Source organism: Dromiciops gliroides, chromosome 2 (assembly GCF_019393635.1).
Source record: "Dromiciops gliroides isolate mDroGli1 chromosome 2, mDroGli1.pri, whole genome shotgun sequence".
NCBI classification, from domain to species: domain Eukaryota; kingdom Metazoa; phylum Chordata; class Mammalia; order Microbiotheria; family Microbiotheriidae; genus Dromiciops; species Dromiciops gliroides.
Window position 1 is genome coordinate 512,521,756 of NC_057862.1, and position 15,227 is coordinate 512,536,982.

The following is a 15,227-nucleotide window of genomic DNA, read 5'->3' on the forward strand; positions in this document are numbered from 1 at the left end:
AAGAAGAAGGCATGTTTGACTACATGGAAAAATTCTAGGCAGCAAAATGAATAAACATTAATTTGGAAGTTTTCACAAGAATATAGAAATGCGCTTGAGAACCCTTTAAAACATATTAACAAACAACAGACAATGTCTACTCCTTTTTAAGCCCTCAGAACCAAAGCTGTCAGGTTGTAGCAATGGGAAATTAAATTGGCTTCTCATTAGCTGATTCATTAGCATAATACAGGAAATTTGAAAGAAAAATTTAGCATATTGTGTTAGTATCCTGAGATTATTCCTATTCCCAATATAGCCAAACCAATCAAACATTTATTAAACATTTACTAAAAGGAAATCATTCTGTAAGGTCCTGACAGATGGATACAAAAACAAACAAAAAAAATCTTGCCTCTTCTTTCCTTTCCTCTCTCCTCAAACTCTTTCATGCTAGTCATGATCAATATCTATGCCAGTGATGTGCACGGCACTATTTCTGCTCATAGGGTAAACAAACCTTTCACAGTACACTCCTTTTGACAGTGGAAAAAATAACACTACCACTAATCTTTGTCAAATACTCTCCCTTTCTACTTGGTCTGGATAGGTTTAACAACTATGTTGGTATTTTCTTACTCCGAAAGAATCATGTTCACATGAATAATTCGTTTGGCTGTTAGAGTAATTTCAGTGATTCAGAAATGAAATATTACTTTAGTATGTAAAAGTAAACTTGAAGGTTCAGGAATCAGGGAAAAGGCACTATTATTATAATTTCTATAGTTATTGATTGTGAGAAAAATGTCCATATTTCAAAAGTCAAGTTTATCTATGGGAATCAAGAATTGTGGAAGGATGTTCAAAAAAGGAACATATCAGAGGCCCCTCAGAAAAGTTTGTTTTTCAGGAAGCTAAAATCATGTCACCTGGCTTTAGATGGACCAACAAACTAACATAATCTTGAGTATTTCTGTGTGTGAGAACATTTAAATTCCCAGCAGGAACAGAGGAGAGATAAAAGTCAAAAGAAGACACAAATGTCCTTTTTGTTTTCAACTCAAAGAAATCTAAGGATGCCATTTTGGAAACTTGTCCTTGGGGCCCCAAAGTTTAAATTCATATCACTGAATGCATGACAATATTAAAAGCCTGATTTCAGTTGTTATATATGAAATCTATTTGTGTGTTTTTCTATAATAAAATAAAATTATATTTTATTATGCCATGTCTACAAAACTATATAATAATAATAGAGATTTTTTTACTAAACAAAATGTGAAGACATTAGAGTATTCCAATTAAAGATATTAGTGTTTTTTATTTTTATATATTTATCTCAACATTTCTGCATAGTTTTCATTTTTCTTAAGGGCATATTCAATACAGATGATCCTTTGATAGCTATTGCTATTTTTGAGCAAATCAAGAAAATTTTAAGACTATTCCTTTATGATCTCTCAGAAGTAACAATAGTTCCTGAACTGTTGTTTGGTGGAAAGATTTTTAGTTGACACTTTTCAATTTCATTCAATTCAACTCAAATATTTATGAAGGACTAACACTTTTAAAGGAAATGTGCTAGATCTGCCTAGATATTATTTAGCTCTGCTGAATGTAGATATTGAATTATTCTTTAATTGAACATTGCACCTTTTTCTTTTCTGCCCCATTTCTATTTTCCTTTCCATTTTAGAGAGTTAGTTTTCTTCAATATCTCATTAATTTGCAGGAATCTCAGGGGACAAATTTAAAACAAAATAATATATCCACTCTTTCTTCAGGTGATGATCATTTAAGGAATAGCTCTCTCTCTCTCTCTCTGTCTCTGTCTCTGTCTCTCTCTCTCTCTCTCTCTCTCAGCTTTAGCAAATAAAACTTAAACACCAAATCAAAGCTTTTAACAGTGAGTGAAATACATTTATTAGAGGAAACTAAATGAAGTGTCTCTTTCTTTCACAGATTAACAAATGTTTTTATTTCATCTTGCCCACAATATCTTGTGCATAGTTTTGGTAATATATTTACAATGCATTATTTGATTCTTACCTTTTCCATGAGACACTTCGATAGTCCATGTACAATTTAGAGAATTTGGATAGAAATCAGGAAACCCTGGTGAAAGTACAGTTCCACTCTTCCCATGAATGTAACCTCCACACAGAGCTGAATGTAGGAAAGCAAAAAATGTCAGTCAGTGGAGCTTTATAGCTAGTTACAATATATAGGACTTTAAGAATGTTTTCCAACTTGCCAAAATGTTAAAAATAGTGATCTAATGTTACATTAGAGCCAAAAAAAGATAAATCAACTTTACTTATGTCGGCTTTTTACAAGAGACAAATTCATTCAGGAATACTGTGCATGGTTACATAAGATACAGGACACAAATGGAGAAAAAGATGTAAACCTGAGCCCAAATTAAAATTCATACAAGTGTATGCAGATTATACTGGTCAGACTGTAGTTTTTAGAGAAAATGGTTTCTGTGGTAACCCCCTCAGCAAGAGATGAGTGACCTATAATAAAATATATTGTGTGGAATATGGGCTGATAAAAAGGCTAACTTTAGATGACAAAAAAAGAGGAAGACAACTGTGAGAGACAAATTCCATTACAGCTGTATTTATTGAGTACTTCAATTTTAAGATGCTAATAAATGTATGCAAATCATTTATAATTTTCTTTTATAATACTTGAAATTTTCCAGATTCCAAAACCACTCAAAAATAGGACATCCCCATTTCATATATTTCTCTCTCTTTTAAATCAAATCACTTAAATTCACAATGAAGAAATGTTAGACAAGTTATTTGAAATAACACAAGTGTAATTTAACACAACTATTTTCAGTTGTTTTTCAGTCTTGTCTGACTCTGTGATCCCATTTGAGCTTTTCTTGGCAAAGATACTAGAGTGGTTTGCCATTTCTTTCTCCTGCTCATTTTACAGATGATGAAACTGAGGCAAATTGAGTTAAGTGCTTTGCCAAGGATCACACAGCTAGTGTCTGAGGCCAAATTTGAACTACAGAAAATGCATCTTCCTGACTCCAGGCTCAGCACTCTATCCACTGTTACCTAGTGTCCTGCAGTAACAGAGTAGATAAGTGTAATGGAGAGATAAAATGTAACCTTCTAGAGGACAGAGATTGATTCACTTTTGTCATTGTAGAACCAGAAATTGCCATGGTGCCTAAAACATAGTAGTTACTTGATTGATGACAATGCTCTCTTTTGGTTCTCCTCTTTACCTGTCTGACCTCAGTCTCTTTTACTGGATCTTTATCTAGATTCTGCCTGTTATTGCTGGATATCTCTCAAGGACTGGTCCTAAGACCTCTTTTATTCTTCCTGCCTACTATTTCACTTGGTGTTCTTGTCAGTTGCCATGGATTCAATGATCATTTCTTTACAGATAATTTTCAAATATATTGATCCAGTCCCAAATTCTCAAGACCTCCAGTCTTGTCTTTCCAATTATCTATTAGGCAACTGGAATTGGACATACTGTAGTCTTAAACTCAACTTTTCCAAACTGAACTCATTATCTTTCCCTTCCAAGCACTTTTCTTTCCCTTCATAACTTTCTTACTAATGTTGAGAGCATTGTCTTCCTTCAACTTCTCCAGACACCCACCCAATCTAGATGGCTCCTCAATTCCTCACTCTCATCATGCATATTTAATCAGTTGTAAAATCCTTTGAATTTTACCTTTATAACATCTCTATTATATATGCCTTTGTCTCTTCTGACACTGCAATTAACCTAGTGCAAAGCCTCATTACCTCACCTCAGGATTATTGCAATAACCTGTTGTTTAATATTCCTGCCTCACATCTTACCCCAATCCAGTCCATCATTCATTCAGCTATCAAAATGACTTTCCTAAATCCCAGATCTGACCATGTCACTCCTAACTCCAATAAACTCTAATTGTTCCCTGTTTCCATAAGGATTGGAGTCCTCTATTTGACTTTTAAAACCCTTCATAACTTGTCTCCTTCTTGTGTTCCCATTCCTACACCTTATTCACATCCATGAACTTTATAATACAGTCTCACTGGCCTCCTTGCTTTTCCTTGCAAAACACACCCTCTATTTCTATACATTTTCACTGATTGTCCTACATGCCTAGAATGCTCTCTCTTTCCTCTTCCCCACCCCTTCCTTCCTTGCCTTCTTTCAAATCTTAATAAATATCCTACATTCTGCAAGAAAAATTTCCAACCTCCCTTAATGCTAATGCTCTCTTTTTATTATCTTCAATTTATTCTTTATATCTTATTTATACATCGTTTGCATGTTATCTTCCCTATTAGATCATAAGCTTCATGAGAGCAGGAGCTCATTTGCACAGTGCCTGGCAGATAGATATTGCTTAATAAATTCTTGCTAATTTGACTAGATTTGATTGAGTAAAAGAATACTGGACTGGGACTCTAAAACCTAGGTTCTAGAATTAATTTTGCTAATAGTTAATAATGTGATTTGGGGCAAAGCATTTAAGTACCGTGGGCTTCAATTTTTTAACTATAAGATGAAGAATATGTACTCGGTCCCATCCTTTTCCAATTTTGGGTAGAGGCAAGAAAAAAAGTCCTAGATTCTATGACTTAATGAGGCTATACATTTAGATTTCCTTTCTGAGTATGGAGAAATGAACTACCACTGAAAGAGATGCCATCTGGAGTATTTTCATATGATTTTCAACAGTGTGCATTGCATTTAGTAATCAGCATATCCAGGTCCATCACAAGTAATATTTAAATAAGATTTAGTTAATTCACGCATGAAATTATATAGTTATCCTCAATAAAGCTTATTAAGCTAGTCTAGGTTAACAAAAAAATGATTATAAACAAGTCTTTGGAATAACAAGCAAAAGCAAAAAAAAAAACACATAAAATTCATCAGAACCCTAAATAACCTCTATAATCCTAACCACTCAGCAATATCATCTCTCAATAATTTTCTACCTTCAAATATTAGCAACCATGTACTTTCTTCTAGGATGAGCAAAATTAATATGAAGTTCAAAATTAGTAGCTATCATACTCTGATAACTTTTTATCTGTCCAGAATGAGATTCTTGTAAACAGATTTTTTTGGAGTAAGTTTTATAATCTTGTACCAGAGAATTAATATAAACAAAGGGAATGTGCCCTGGAAGTACAATTTCAAGGAGAAGAATATCAACTAGCAAATCACAATGGTTCTTCCTTATTCAGACACATTACAGATTCTTCCATCATGAGATATGAGTTTGGATATGCCTGAGACTGATTTTTAGAAAGTTCTTGATTTTTTTTTTAAATGTGCATATTGTGTAAAGAAGAGCTAGGCCAGAAGCCATAATAGCATCTCTAGACAAATGTCCCTGTTCTAAAACTGTTAAGTAAAAGTAATAGGGAAGTAGGGATTCCAGTCTGCTATACTGATATTTTTGGTTGTGGTGATTTGACCAAGGTAACTCATAGTTCAGTTGACTTGTATCATAACCTATTTTTAGTATGATATTTATTTACTCCCTACTCTCTAGACACATCCACAACAGCATCCTCAATGCCCAGGCTAGAGATTATGCCTAGGAGCCTTGCTGTACTAATTGGGGAATACATCCCTTGGAACAGTATTTTAGGAAAAGCCTTAACTTTGCTTCACTCCCCTCCCTTCTCTCTTTTCACCTCTTTCCAACCTCATCTCCAATTACCTAGAGGCTGCTAGGTTATCCTTCCCTACCTTTTCCCATTCACTCTTTTCTGGAATCATGAAAAATGATCAGATAGATTCTGATACTGTTCCTGGCTGAGGCTTATTAATTTACTAATAGCACTACTCCTGCCCCCCAAAACTTTCTTAACTATAATACCCCTTCCTAGCCACCTTTGTGCATTGTTTCTTATAATAGGATGTGAACTCCTTGATGTTAGAACATGCGTTTGTTTTGGTATTTGTATCTTTTCCAGCATTTAATACAGAGCTTGGCACATGGTAAGTTCTTAAAAATTGCTTTTCTCTACTTCTCTCCCTACCTCCCTCCTCTTTTTTTCTTTCCTTCCTTCCTTCCTTCCTTCCTTCCTTCCTTCCTTCCTTCCTTCCTTCCTTCCTTCCTTCCTTCCTTCCTTCCTTCCTTCCTTCCTTCCTTCCTTCCTTCCTTCCTTCCTTCTTTCCTTCTTCCTTCCCTCCCTCCTTCTTAACATTTAAGGAACATGCCATGTTAACATGTGATTGGAGCCTTTTCTAAATAACATATAATAAATAAAAACTTTTCATTAGGCCATTCAAAGCACAGCTTATATTTATGCTATGTCTATCCCACTCCTGGTACACTAATTTCCAAGCCACTGGATATTCATTCTATCAAACACACACACCATACTACACCACACATGACAAAAGCCGTGCTTGAAAATTGGTTTTTCCACATAGCAGTGTAGAGTTCAGGAAATAGTATGTTGTCCTAATTGAAACACAGGGATTAACTTCATTTCACATTATAGGCAAAACTGTCATTAAGTATATTTTATTTCCAAACATGCAGACTCAGACAAGAAAACACTCTCACTAGAACGGATACCTACCTTTTTTTTTTTTTGGTCACAAATTCACAAAGTTCCCCTTGTAGTTAAATGACATAATTGGCAAAAAGAGAGGATTATGTTTGTGTGTTTATTTTTTAAAGTCAGTTGGAAGATAGGTAGTAGGGATGTAGTTTGTTACGCAGGAATGAATAGTTTAGTACTTTTACTCCTGGTCAGTATTCTATACATTAAAACTAGTTTCTATTAGAACATTTCCTAGGGACATTCCAGTTAGGAGGGCCACATATATATTTGTATGCAATTTGAATTTAATTTAGTTCTTCCTACATAGACTAGTCTATTCTAGGAAATTTTTCAAGTAACAGTTACATTTTGTGATTGTTATCCTTAAGGCTATAATTTCTCTTTTCTATTCCTAACATTCGCCTCCTCTCACTGACCCAGATCCCCTTCAGAAGAAGCCTCTAGCATAGAGGAGCAAAGCACACAGGATAGAGGAAGACAAGAAGGAAGCCAAGGGCATCTGGAAATTTTTTCCAGTATACGAAGAGCAGAGCCAATTTGGAGAAGATTCTGGTATTCAGGCATTTGAAAAAAAGTATATTTGAGAAGAAAAGATACTTGCAAAGGTCTCGTTCCCTTCTCCCCCACATAAAACTAGAGATGCTCCTGCACATTGCCATTCTGATTTCCCAATACTTGAATTGTCTGTAGGCCAACCTAATCGTTAATCATTAAAGATGGCAATGCTATATGGCTAGTAGACATCTATTTATTCATTTGTTTGCTTATTTATTTATTGCTTCTTAATACGGTCTTGGTATTCTTTTCCCCTCAAAACTGAACAAAAATCATGGAAGCCATCATGGTCCAGTGGATAGAATTATGTGTTTTGAATAAGGAGGAACTGGGTTGAATTCCTACCTCTAACACTTAATAGCTGTGGACACTGGACAAATCACTTATTCTCTATGTGCCCTGGCAACTTCCTAATACTAGAACATGGATGGATTAAAACCTGTATTGGTTAACTTCCCTGCTATGAAGAAATCATAGGTCATTTGTGTATTCTCAAATGAAATAATGGGATAAATTCTTATAGCTGTGATTCACTATAGAGAACAATGTAATTTTCAAGGCAGCACTATCTTGCTGATTTATCTTTTATTATACTTAAAGCCAGAGCAGTTATACACGTGGCATCAAGGGACTATGTGAGAAAGTAGTGATGACCTAGTTAGCATATGTAATCCAAAGATGGTTAACTGAATCTATTATTATGGATACTTCTGGTTAAGTCCTTCAGTCATGTCTGACTCTTTTGTGACCCCATGGACTATCTTGTCTTTGGGGTTTTCTTGGCAAAGATATTGTTATAGATTGCCTTAATTCACTGGAAAAGGAAATAGCAAACAGAGGTTCAGTGATTAGTTTAGGGTCAAAGAGCGAGTAAGTGTCCAAATCCCTATTTGAACTCCAATCATCCTGACTCCGGGTCCAGTTGTTGTCATTAAGTCATGTCTAACTCCGCATGACCCCATTTGGGCTTTCTTTGCAAAGATACTAAAGTGAGTTGCCATTTCCTTCTCCAACTCATTTTGCAGATAAGAAAACTGAGGCAAATATGTTTAAGTGACCCCCCCAGGGTCACATAGCTAGTAAATGTCTAAGGCTAAATTTCAACTCAGGAAGATGAGTCTTCTTGACTGCAGGCCTAGTGCTCTGTCTATTGAGCCAGCTAGCCACCTCTTATTGTAGATTCTGAATTCATACAAAATCCTCAACTATAATAATAACAGGTTTATTATGAACTTTCCCTCACTTGAAGTTTTCCTAATGATATAGGATAGATTCAATGTGTAAAAGAAGGCTTTTGGGGGAAAGAAGCTTATAGAGTTAAATGAAGGAAATTTCAGAAAGTGACAAAGAAAAAAAAAGGCCAAGGAATATATGATAATCAATTCTCCTACTTTCTAAATTCAGTATCCATTCAATTCAATAAGACTTTATTTAGGGTCTACAGTCTGCAAAACACCCATTCTACTTATTGTTGAGATACAGAGACAAAAAAATCCTCTCTACCCTCAAGGCACTTACATTCTATTACAGGGATTTAAAAGGTACACAGGTAAAAGCAAATGAAAGGTACTTTTGAGAATGGTGCCAATATCCAGGATATTAAGGAAGACAGCACCTGAGTTGTACTCTGAAAGAAGCTGGGGTTTCTAATAATAATGATAACAGTATAACAGCTCATATTTTATATAATGCTTTAACGTTTGCAAAGTACTTTACATATATTCCTCATTTAATTCCATGAAGTGGAAATAAGGAGGGAGTGTATTGCAAACACGAATGATCACTAAAGCAATGGCACAGAAGCAAAAGATAGATGATCTCAAATGGGAAATAATTAGCAGGTTATATTGAATATAATGAAGAATGAGTAAAAGAATTATATTAAATAGGAGTATAAAAATAATTGAGAGCCATATTGGGCAGGGCTTTAAATTCCAGGCTGAGGATTTTGCATTTTATCTTGGATGCACTAGGTAATTGCTGTATAAAATCTCAATGTGTCCTATAATTACTGTTAATTTTCATAATAATTATAAATGGGATTCCCCCTACCTTTCAAAGAGATCTCATAGTAGGGTGTGTGCTCATGAAGGGTCTGGCTTCTCTGTTTCTGAAGGCAGCTTACATTAAGATCAATTTGGTAATTCTATTCACTCCTCAATCATCTTTTTTTTTTTTAGTGAGGCAATTGGGGTTAAGTGACTTTCCCAGGGTCACACAGCTAGTAAGTGTTAAGTGTCTGAGGCCGGATTTGAACTCAGGTACTCCTGACTCCAGGGTTGGTGCTCTATCCACTGCGCCATCTAGCTGCCCCACTCCTCAATCATCTTGCCCTCAAATTGCATATACATAAAGAGCTCGATGAAATTGGTGCTTAATTACCAATGTATATCAGATTATTTTTTACACAAAGATGCATAGTAAAACTATGTTATCCATAATATTATAATATTGGGAGGTTCAGACTAATCAATCATTCTGGTTAAATAAATGCCAATCACTGACAGGAACTCCTGCTTAGACTGAGTTCAAAGGAGATTTCATAGAGGCCTTGAAGGTATTTGATAGGTTGTTATAAGTAGCACAAAAAAGCACATGCAGCCTAATGATGGCTAACAGAAGTTCTTATTATCTAGATATCCAAGGTATGGATAAATTGAATCCTTCCATTTTAGGAATGGAAGTCATCATCCTTCCTTCTAGATTATAATTCTCTGAGGAGACAGAGGTTTGTTTTCCTCACCAATGCATTAGAATACCTAAGAATTGTAGAACCATCAGAAGTCATGGGATGTCTCTGATATAATAGAAAGGGTACTGGATCTGTAGTGAGCAGACTTAGGTTAGTATCCATGTTGTGCCACTTGCTGTCTTTTGAAAAATTTGGGCCATTCATTTTTCTTTTCTTTTCTTTTTTCTTTTTTTATTTTTGTGAGGTAGTTGGGGTTAAGTGACTTGCCCAAGGTCACACAGCTAGTACGTGTTAAGTGTCTGAGGCCGGATTTGAACTCCGGTCCTCCTGACTCCGAGGCCAGTGCTCTATCCACTGCGCCACCTAGCTGCCCCAGGGCCATTCATTTTTGACTCTTTAAAGATGGACTGGATTAGTAATGTCAAAGTCAAATAGAAATAGATACATAACAGCCCACATGTTGTCTTAGAAATTAACTGTTTGGTACAGTTCTTACACAGGACTTTTGCAGGCTGCATGTGGTCAGAAGGAACTAAATTTGACACCTCAAAATTAGATGACATCAAAGGTTTGTTCCTTCTAGCTCTAGGTTACCAATCATACAATCTATTCCAACCTATATCTGAGTAGATACCTTCCTTCTAAGATTCTTGTCAAGTGGTTGTTTATCTAATGGAATTTCAGAGGTAGAAAAGACCAAAGAAGACACAGAGTAGAAACTATAGTTGTTTTGGCTGAAAATCCCTTCTATACCACCCAGCCTTTACATTTACCTTAACTGAAGGGACATTCATGACCTTCCCTAGCAGACTATTCTAATTTATAAAAGCTCAAATAGGAAGATTTTTCTTAAATATGGACAAATTCTTCCTCTTTACACGTGATTGTAAATTTTACACGTAACTAATCTTTTTTTTTGTCTTATAACCATACTATAAAGGAGGCACTATTCCATTTTTAGTGAGGAGGAAACCTAGGCCCAGAAAGATTAAATGGCTTACTTAGTATCACACTTCTAATATGCATCAGAGGCAGGATTGTAAACTAGGCCTTACCGAAGTCAAGTCCTGTATTTGGTTACAACACACTGCCTCTTCATTTTGGATGTCAAGTATATAAGGAAATTGGTCATTATTGAATCATTTGTTTGCAGTCAACTTTTGGATAAATTCTTAAAAGTTAGCAACAGTAGGTCAATCAAAAATATGAAACACCTAATATGTGTCTAGGTCTATGATGGCTATTTATTGACATTTATTTATTTGTATTTAAATATTATATAACACAATATTTACTTCTATATTTAAGGAAACAAAATGTCCTATTTACCTACAGGAATCTATCTAAAGATATAATAGTAATGTACCATATATGAAATGGTAAATAATTTATTCCTAACCATGGTGGCCCTAATTCTAAGGTTAATAAGCATTTATAGGTTACAGGTCATAGATTTGGAGCTAGAAGGGACTTTTTGGGTTATCTGGCCCAAATCTCTCATTTTACAGGTGAAGAAACTAATGCCAAGAGAGGTTAATTTATTTACCTTAACCAAGGTCACAGAAGTGAAAGTGGCAGAGTTCAAATTTGAACCCAAGACCTCTGGCTCAAAAAGCAAAAGAATTTCCAATGTACAATGTGGAAAAAAAAAAGAGGAGGCTGAAATAGTAAATTTAATAGTCAACATTGCCTGATAGGACCACCAAGGAATTACATAGGCACACATACAAATTAGGGTGGGCTTATTCCAAATCAGAGCTTTAGGATAGCACTATATTATTTGCTTTTTCAGGCCATTATAAAAATATATCAAATGGTGAGATAATGTGATGACTCTCAGAGGTTTCCAAGTTGAGAGAAATAGTGCTTTTGTTTTCCCCTTAGCACTTCCTCTAAATCGCTGTCAGAATAACTTGAGTTTTCCATCTTCACAACTCTTCAGGAAAAGTCTAAGATCAAAATAACTGTGACTCTGTGCTTCAGCAGGTGTTTTGTCTGCACATTCTCAATGAAAAGGTGAAAAAGGGGAGAGAATTGAATGTCTCAAAGTAGCAATCTTTATAATATATTCATGCCTGGAGAGTAAGACTTGTTATTTCCTCAGCTATTAAAAGGCTGTTTCCATTTTTGATTGTTTCAGGAGTAAGAAATACTCCATGTAAACTTCAAAATAACAAAGGAAACCAGAATTGTTCCACAGGTGGTCAATGTTTGGAAAAAACATGTCACATAAACAAACTCATTTATTGTAAAGTTTTGTGATTTAGTCCTGTGATATAAGTACTTTGAGGTTAAATTTCATTTAAATAAATGGAGAGAAACCCACATGTGCAACCTTGTATTTTTGATGTATTAATCACTTTATATGAAGGGAGGTAGTGTATATATGTATTCCTGAAAATTTTTTTAGAGTAGAAATGCAATTCATTGGTACAATAAATTCTCCAAAAGGGATAATTTATTTTTTAAATTTTTTTTCAGGGCAATGAGAGTTAAGTGACTTGCCCAGGGTCACACAGCTAGTAAGTGTCAAGTGTCTGAGGCTGCATTTGAACTCAGGTCCTCCTGAATCCAGGGCTGATACTTCATACACTATGCTACCTGGCTGCCCCCAGGGATAATTCTTAATCTTAAAGAATTGCCTGAAGCACTGAGAGGTTAAGTAACCAGCCCAGAGTCCAATACCATTTGTCGAAGGGGGAAACACAAAATCAGGTCTTCCTAACTGAAGTCAGTTCTCACAACACATTTTTTCACTTAGTATATTTTTATTTATTTATAAATATTTTAAATTTGCACTTAATTGTGAATGTTCTTTTCTAATACAATGTAAGTCTTTTAAGGGTAGAGACTTATTTAATTTTTAATTTTGCATTCTCAGGGCCTAGCATAGTATCTTTAACATAGTAGGATGTTAATAAATGTTTCTTGATTGATTGGTTGATAAAATGCCAACAGTATTTATCCATCAGCATGTAAATCCAGAAGTCTTTTTTTTTTTGGGGGGGGGGTTGGGGCAATGAGTGTTAGGTGGCTTGCCCAGGGTCACATAGCTAGCAAGTGTCAAGTGTCTGAGGTCGGATTTGAACTCAGGTCCTCCTTCCTGAATCCAGGGCTGGTGCTTTATCCACTGCACCACCTAGCTTCCCCCCATCAAGAAGTCTTTTAACCATAATGTGGTGCTTTCTCCATCACCCTCTATATATTCAAAACGAAAGTTAAAATTTTCAGTTAGTCACTTGGTTATTGTGTCTACCAATATCTACAACAGGCTTAAGCTGCAAGCTGCTTTGGTAGAAAGTGTTTCCTCAACTTAAAATTCCCAAGACAAACAAAATCAAAGATCCAATATAAGGACTGGATATTATATATGTATATATATATATATATATAATAGTGAGTGTGGAATGAGGAATAAACCCACATATATATATATATAAAATAGTGAGTGTGGAATGAGGAATAAACCCTGGGAAACCAGTCTTTTCCTGTCTCTGACCCTGTAAGAATCAGTCCCTCCATCAGTTATGATGAAAAGGATGGGGCTGATTAAAAAGGATGAAGACACTGAGCAGGAGTGTATTCCTAATTCTTGCATGATAGTAGTTGTTTCTATCCCCTTTTGTTACCCACTCCTAAAACAAACCCCAGGATTAAGGATCATCTTTTAAATACCACTTATAACTAGAGGATCAGAAGAAATCGTCCTTCATATTTTCAAAGCCTGAGTTTCCCAACTTTATGCATTTAAATCCTTTAGATTTTCGCTCACTCCACTGGGGCCCCAAGCCACTGACTGTCCCTCATATCTGAAACTCTTTCCCTTTTCATCTTTGCTCCCAGCTAAAATATATATTTAGTGAGGCAATTGGGGTTAAGTGACTTGCCCAGGGTCACACAGCTAGTAAGTATTAAGTGTCTGAGGCTGGATTTGAACTCAGATACTCCTGACTCCAGGGCCGCTGCTCTATCTACGGGATATTATATTACAATACCTTATATTGCATTCACAGGATCATCACTTAGTCCAGAACAATTTCCCTATTTGACATTTAGCAGCTAAACAACCAAGAATTATTTTAAACAAGCTCTCTCTGTTTTTCTCTGTTTCTTTTATCCCCTTTAATCCAGTCTCTTACTTGAAAGCAATGGCTATCTTTTTTGCTTGCATTTGTTATCAAGCACAGTGCCAGGCACATAGTAAGCACTTAATACATGGTTGTTTTCTTCTTTTCTGTCTCTCTTTTTAGGTGCTAGTTACTTTCTTCTATAATCCACCAAGTAAAATCTTGTTTGGAGTATATTTGGATCCTAGTGATGGCCATTCCAGGAGTGGGAAAGCATGTTCAGTGGAAAATTTTTGAGGATAGATAACATCAGTTCATAATTCTCCAACTATTTTCTATTTTCATCAAGCCCTCAGATGCCCAATTACAAAATGCCCAACTTTTAAATGTGAATACCATGCTCATCTAACAATAACTGATATATCCACGCATTAACAATATATACAGATAAAGCATAATAGTACAGGAAAAAATGACATAACATTTAATTTGTCTTTATTTACCTAAAAGGGTGTGCAAATGAGGAAGACAAGGTCTGGGGAGGTTATGAAAAAAATAGGTAAACAAATCTTTTACTCTAAGAGAGGGACTAAAACTAAAGGGATGTTTGGAAAAGACCTAAGCAGGCTAAGAGAGGTCACGCTGAACATAGAGTAGGGAGCACAGAGCCATGTAAGTTGAAACACGTCAGAAAGTTTGTGGGCTAAATGCTCTAGTTTTTGGAAATGACAATATGATTGAAAGTGACTGGGAATTTTCAATGTGAATCATTATCAGCCAAATGTTATAAAGTGAAGTTTGCCTAAATATTAATTTTTATGTTAAATACTACTAATACAGCTAAATGATCTTAGGAATCTTTTGGCCTATCTCTCATTTGTCAGATGACGAAACTAATACTTAAAGCAGGGAAATCACTTGCCCAGTGTCACACAGGTAAGGGAGCTAGAATTCCAAGTCAAGTCTTCCAACTCAAAATTAATTGTACCTTGCATTCTCTTCTAGTGTTCTTGTGCCTACTGGAGAAAATTGTGCCATAGAGAATCTCAGTTTTAAAAGTACAATTTATTTCACAATATGAATAGCTATTAAGTGGAAGATAAGTCAATATGTAAAGCAAAACTTTTTGGTCAGATGCTAAATAAACGAATGCTTCCAGATGTGTTATGGACGAGTGGTTAGATAACTGGACATGACACTATGACTAGCTGGGTTCAAGTTCTACTTCTGAAATATACTGGCTATGACTCTGGACAAGCCATGTAACTCCTTAATTGTTTGACTAGTTCTCTGACTATAAGAGAAGGTACTAAGAGGCATCAGCACAGGGAGTTTCTTCAAATGAGAGTTTCTTATACCAGTGAA

The 15,227-nt window shown here is 35.4% G+C and overlaps 1 protein-coding gene across 1 annotated transcript in view; it reads right to left on the reverse strand.

The window, feature by feature from the left end:
- The window catches only part of CSMD1 (CUB and Sushi multiple domains 1), a 2,580,735-nt gene that overhangs the window by 570,679 nt on the left and 1,994,829 nt on the right, over positions 1-15,227 (reverse strand). Inside the window, 1 exon segment of the mRNA XM_043985743.1 lies at positions 2,029-2,145. Coding sequence (XP_043841678.1) covers positions 2,029-2,145 — 117 coding nt within the window.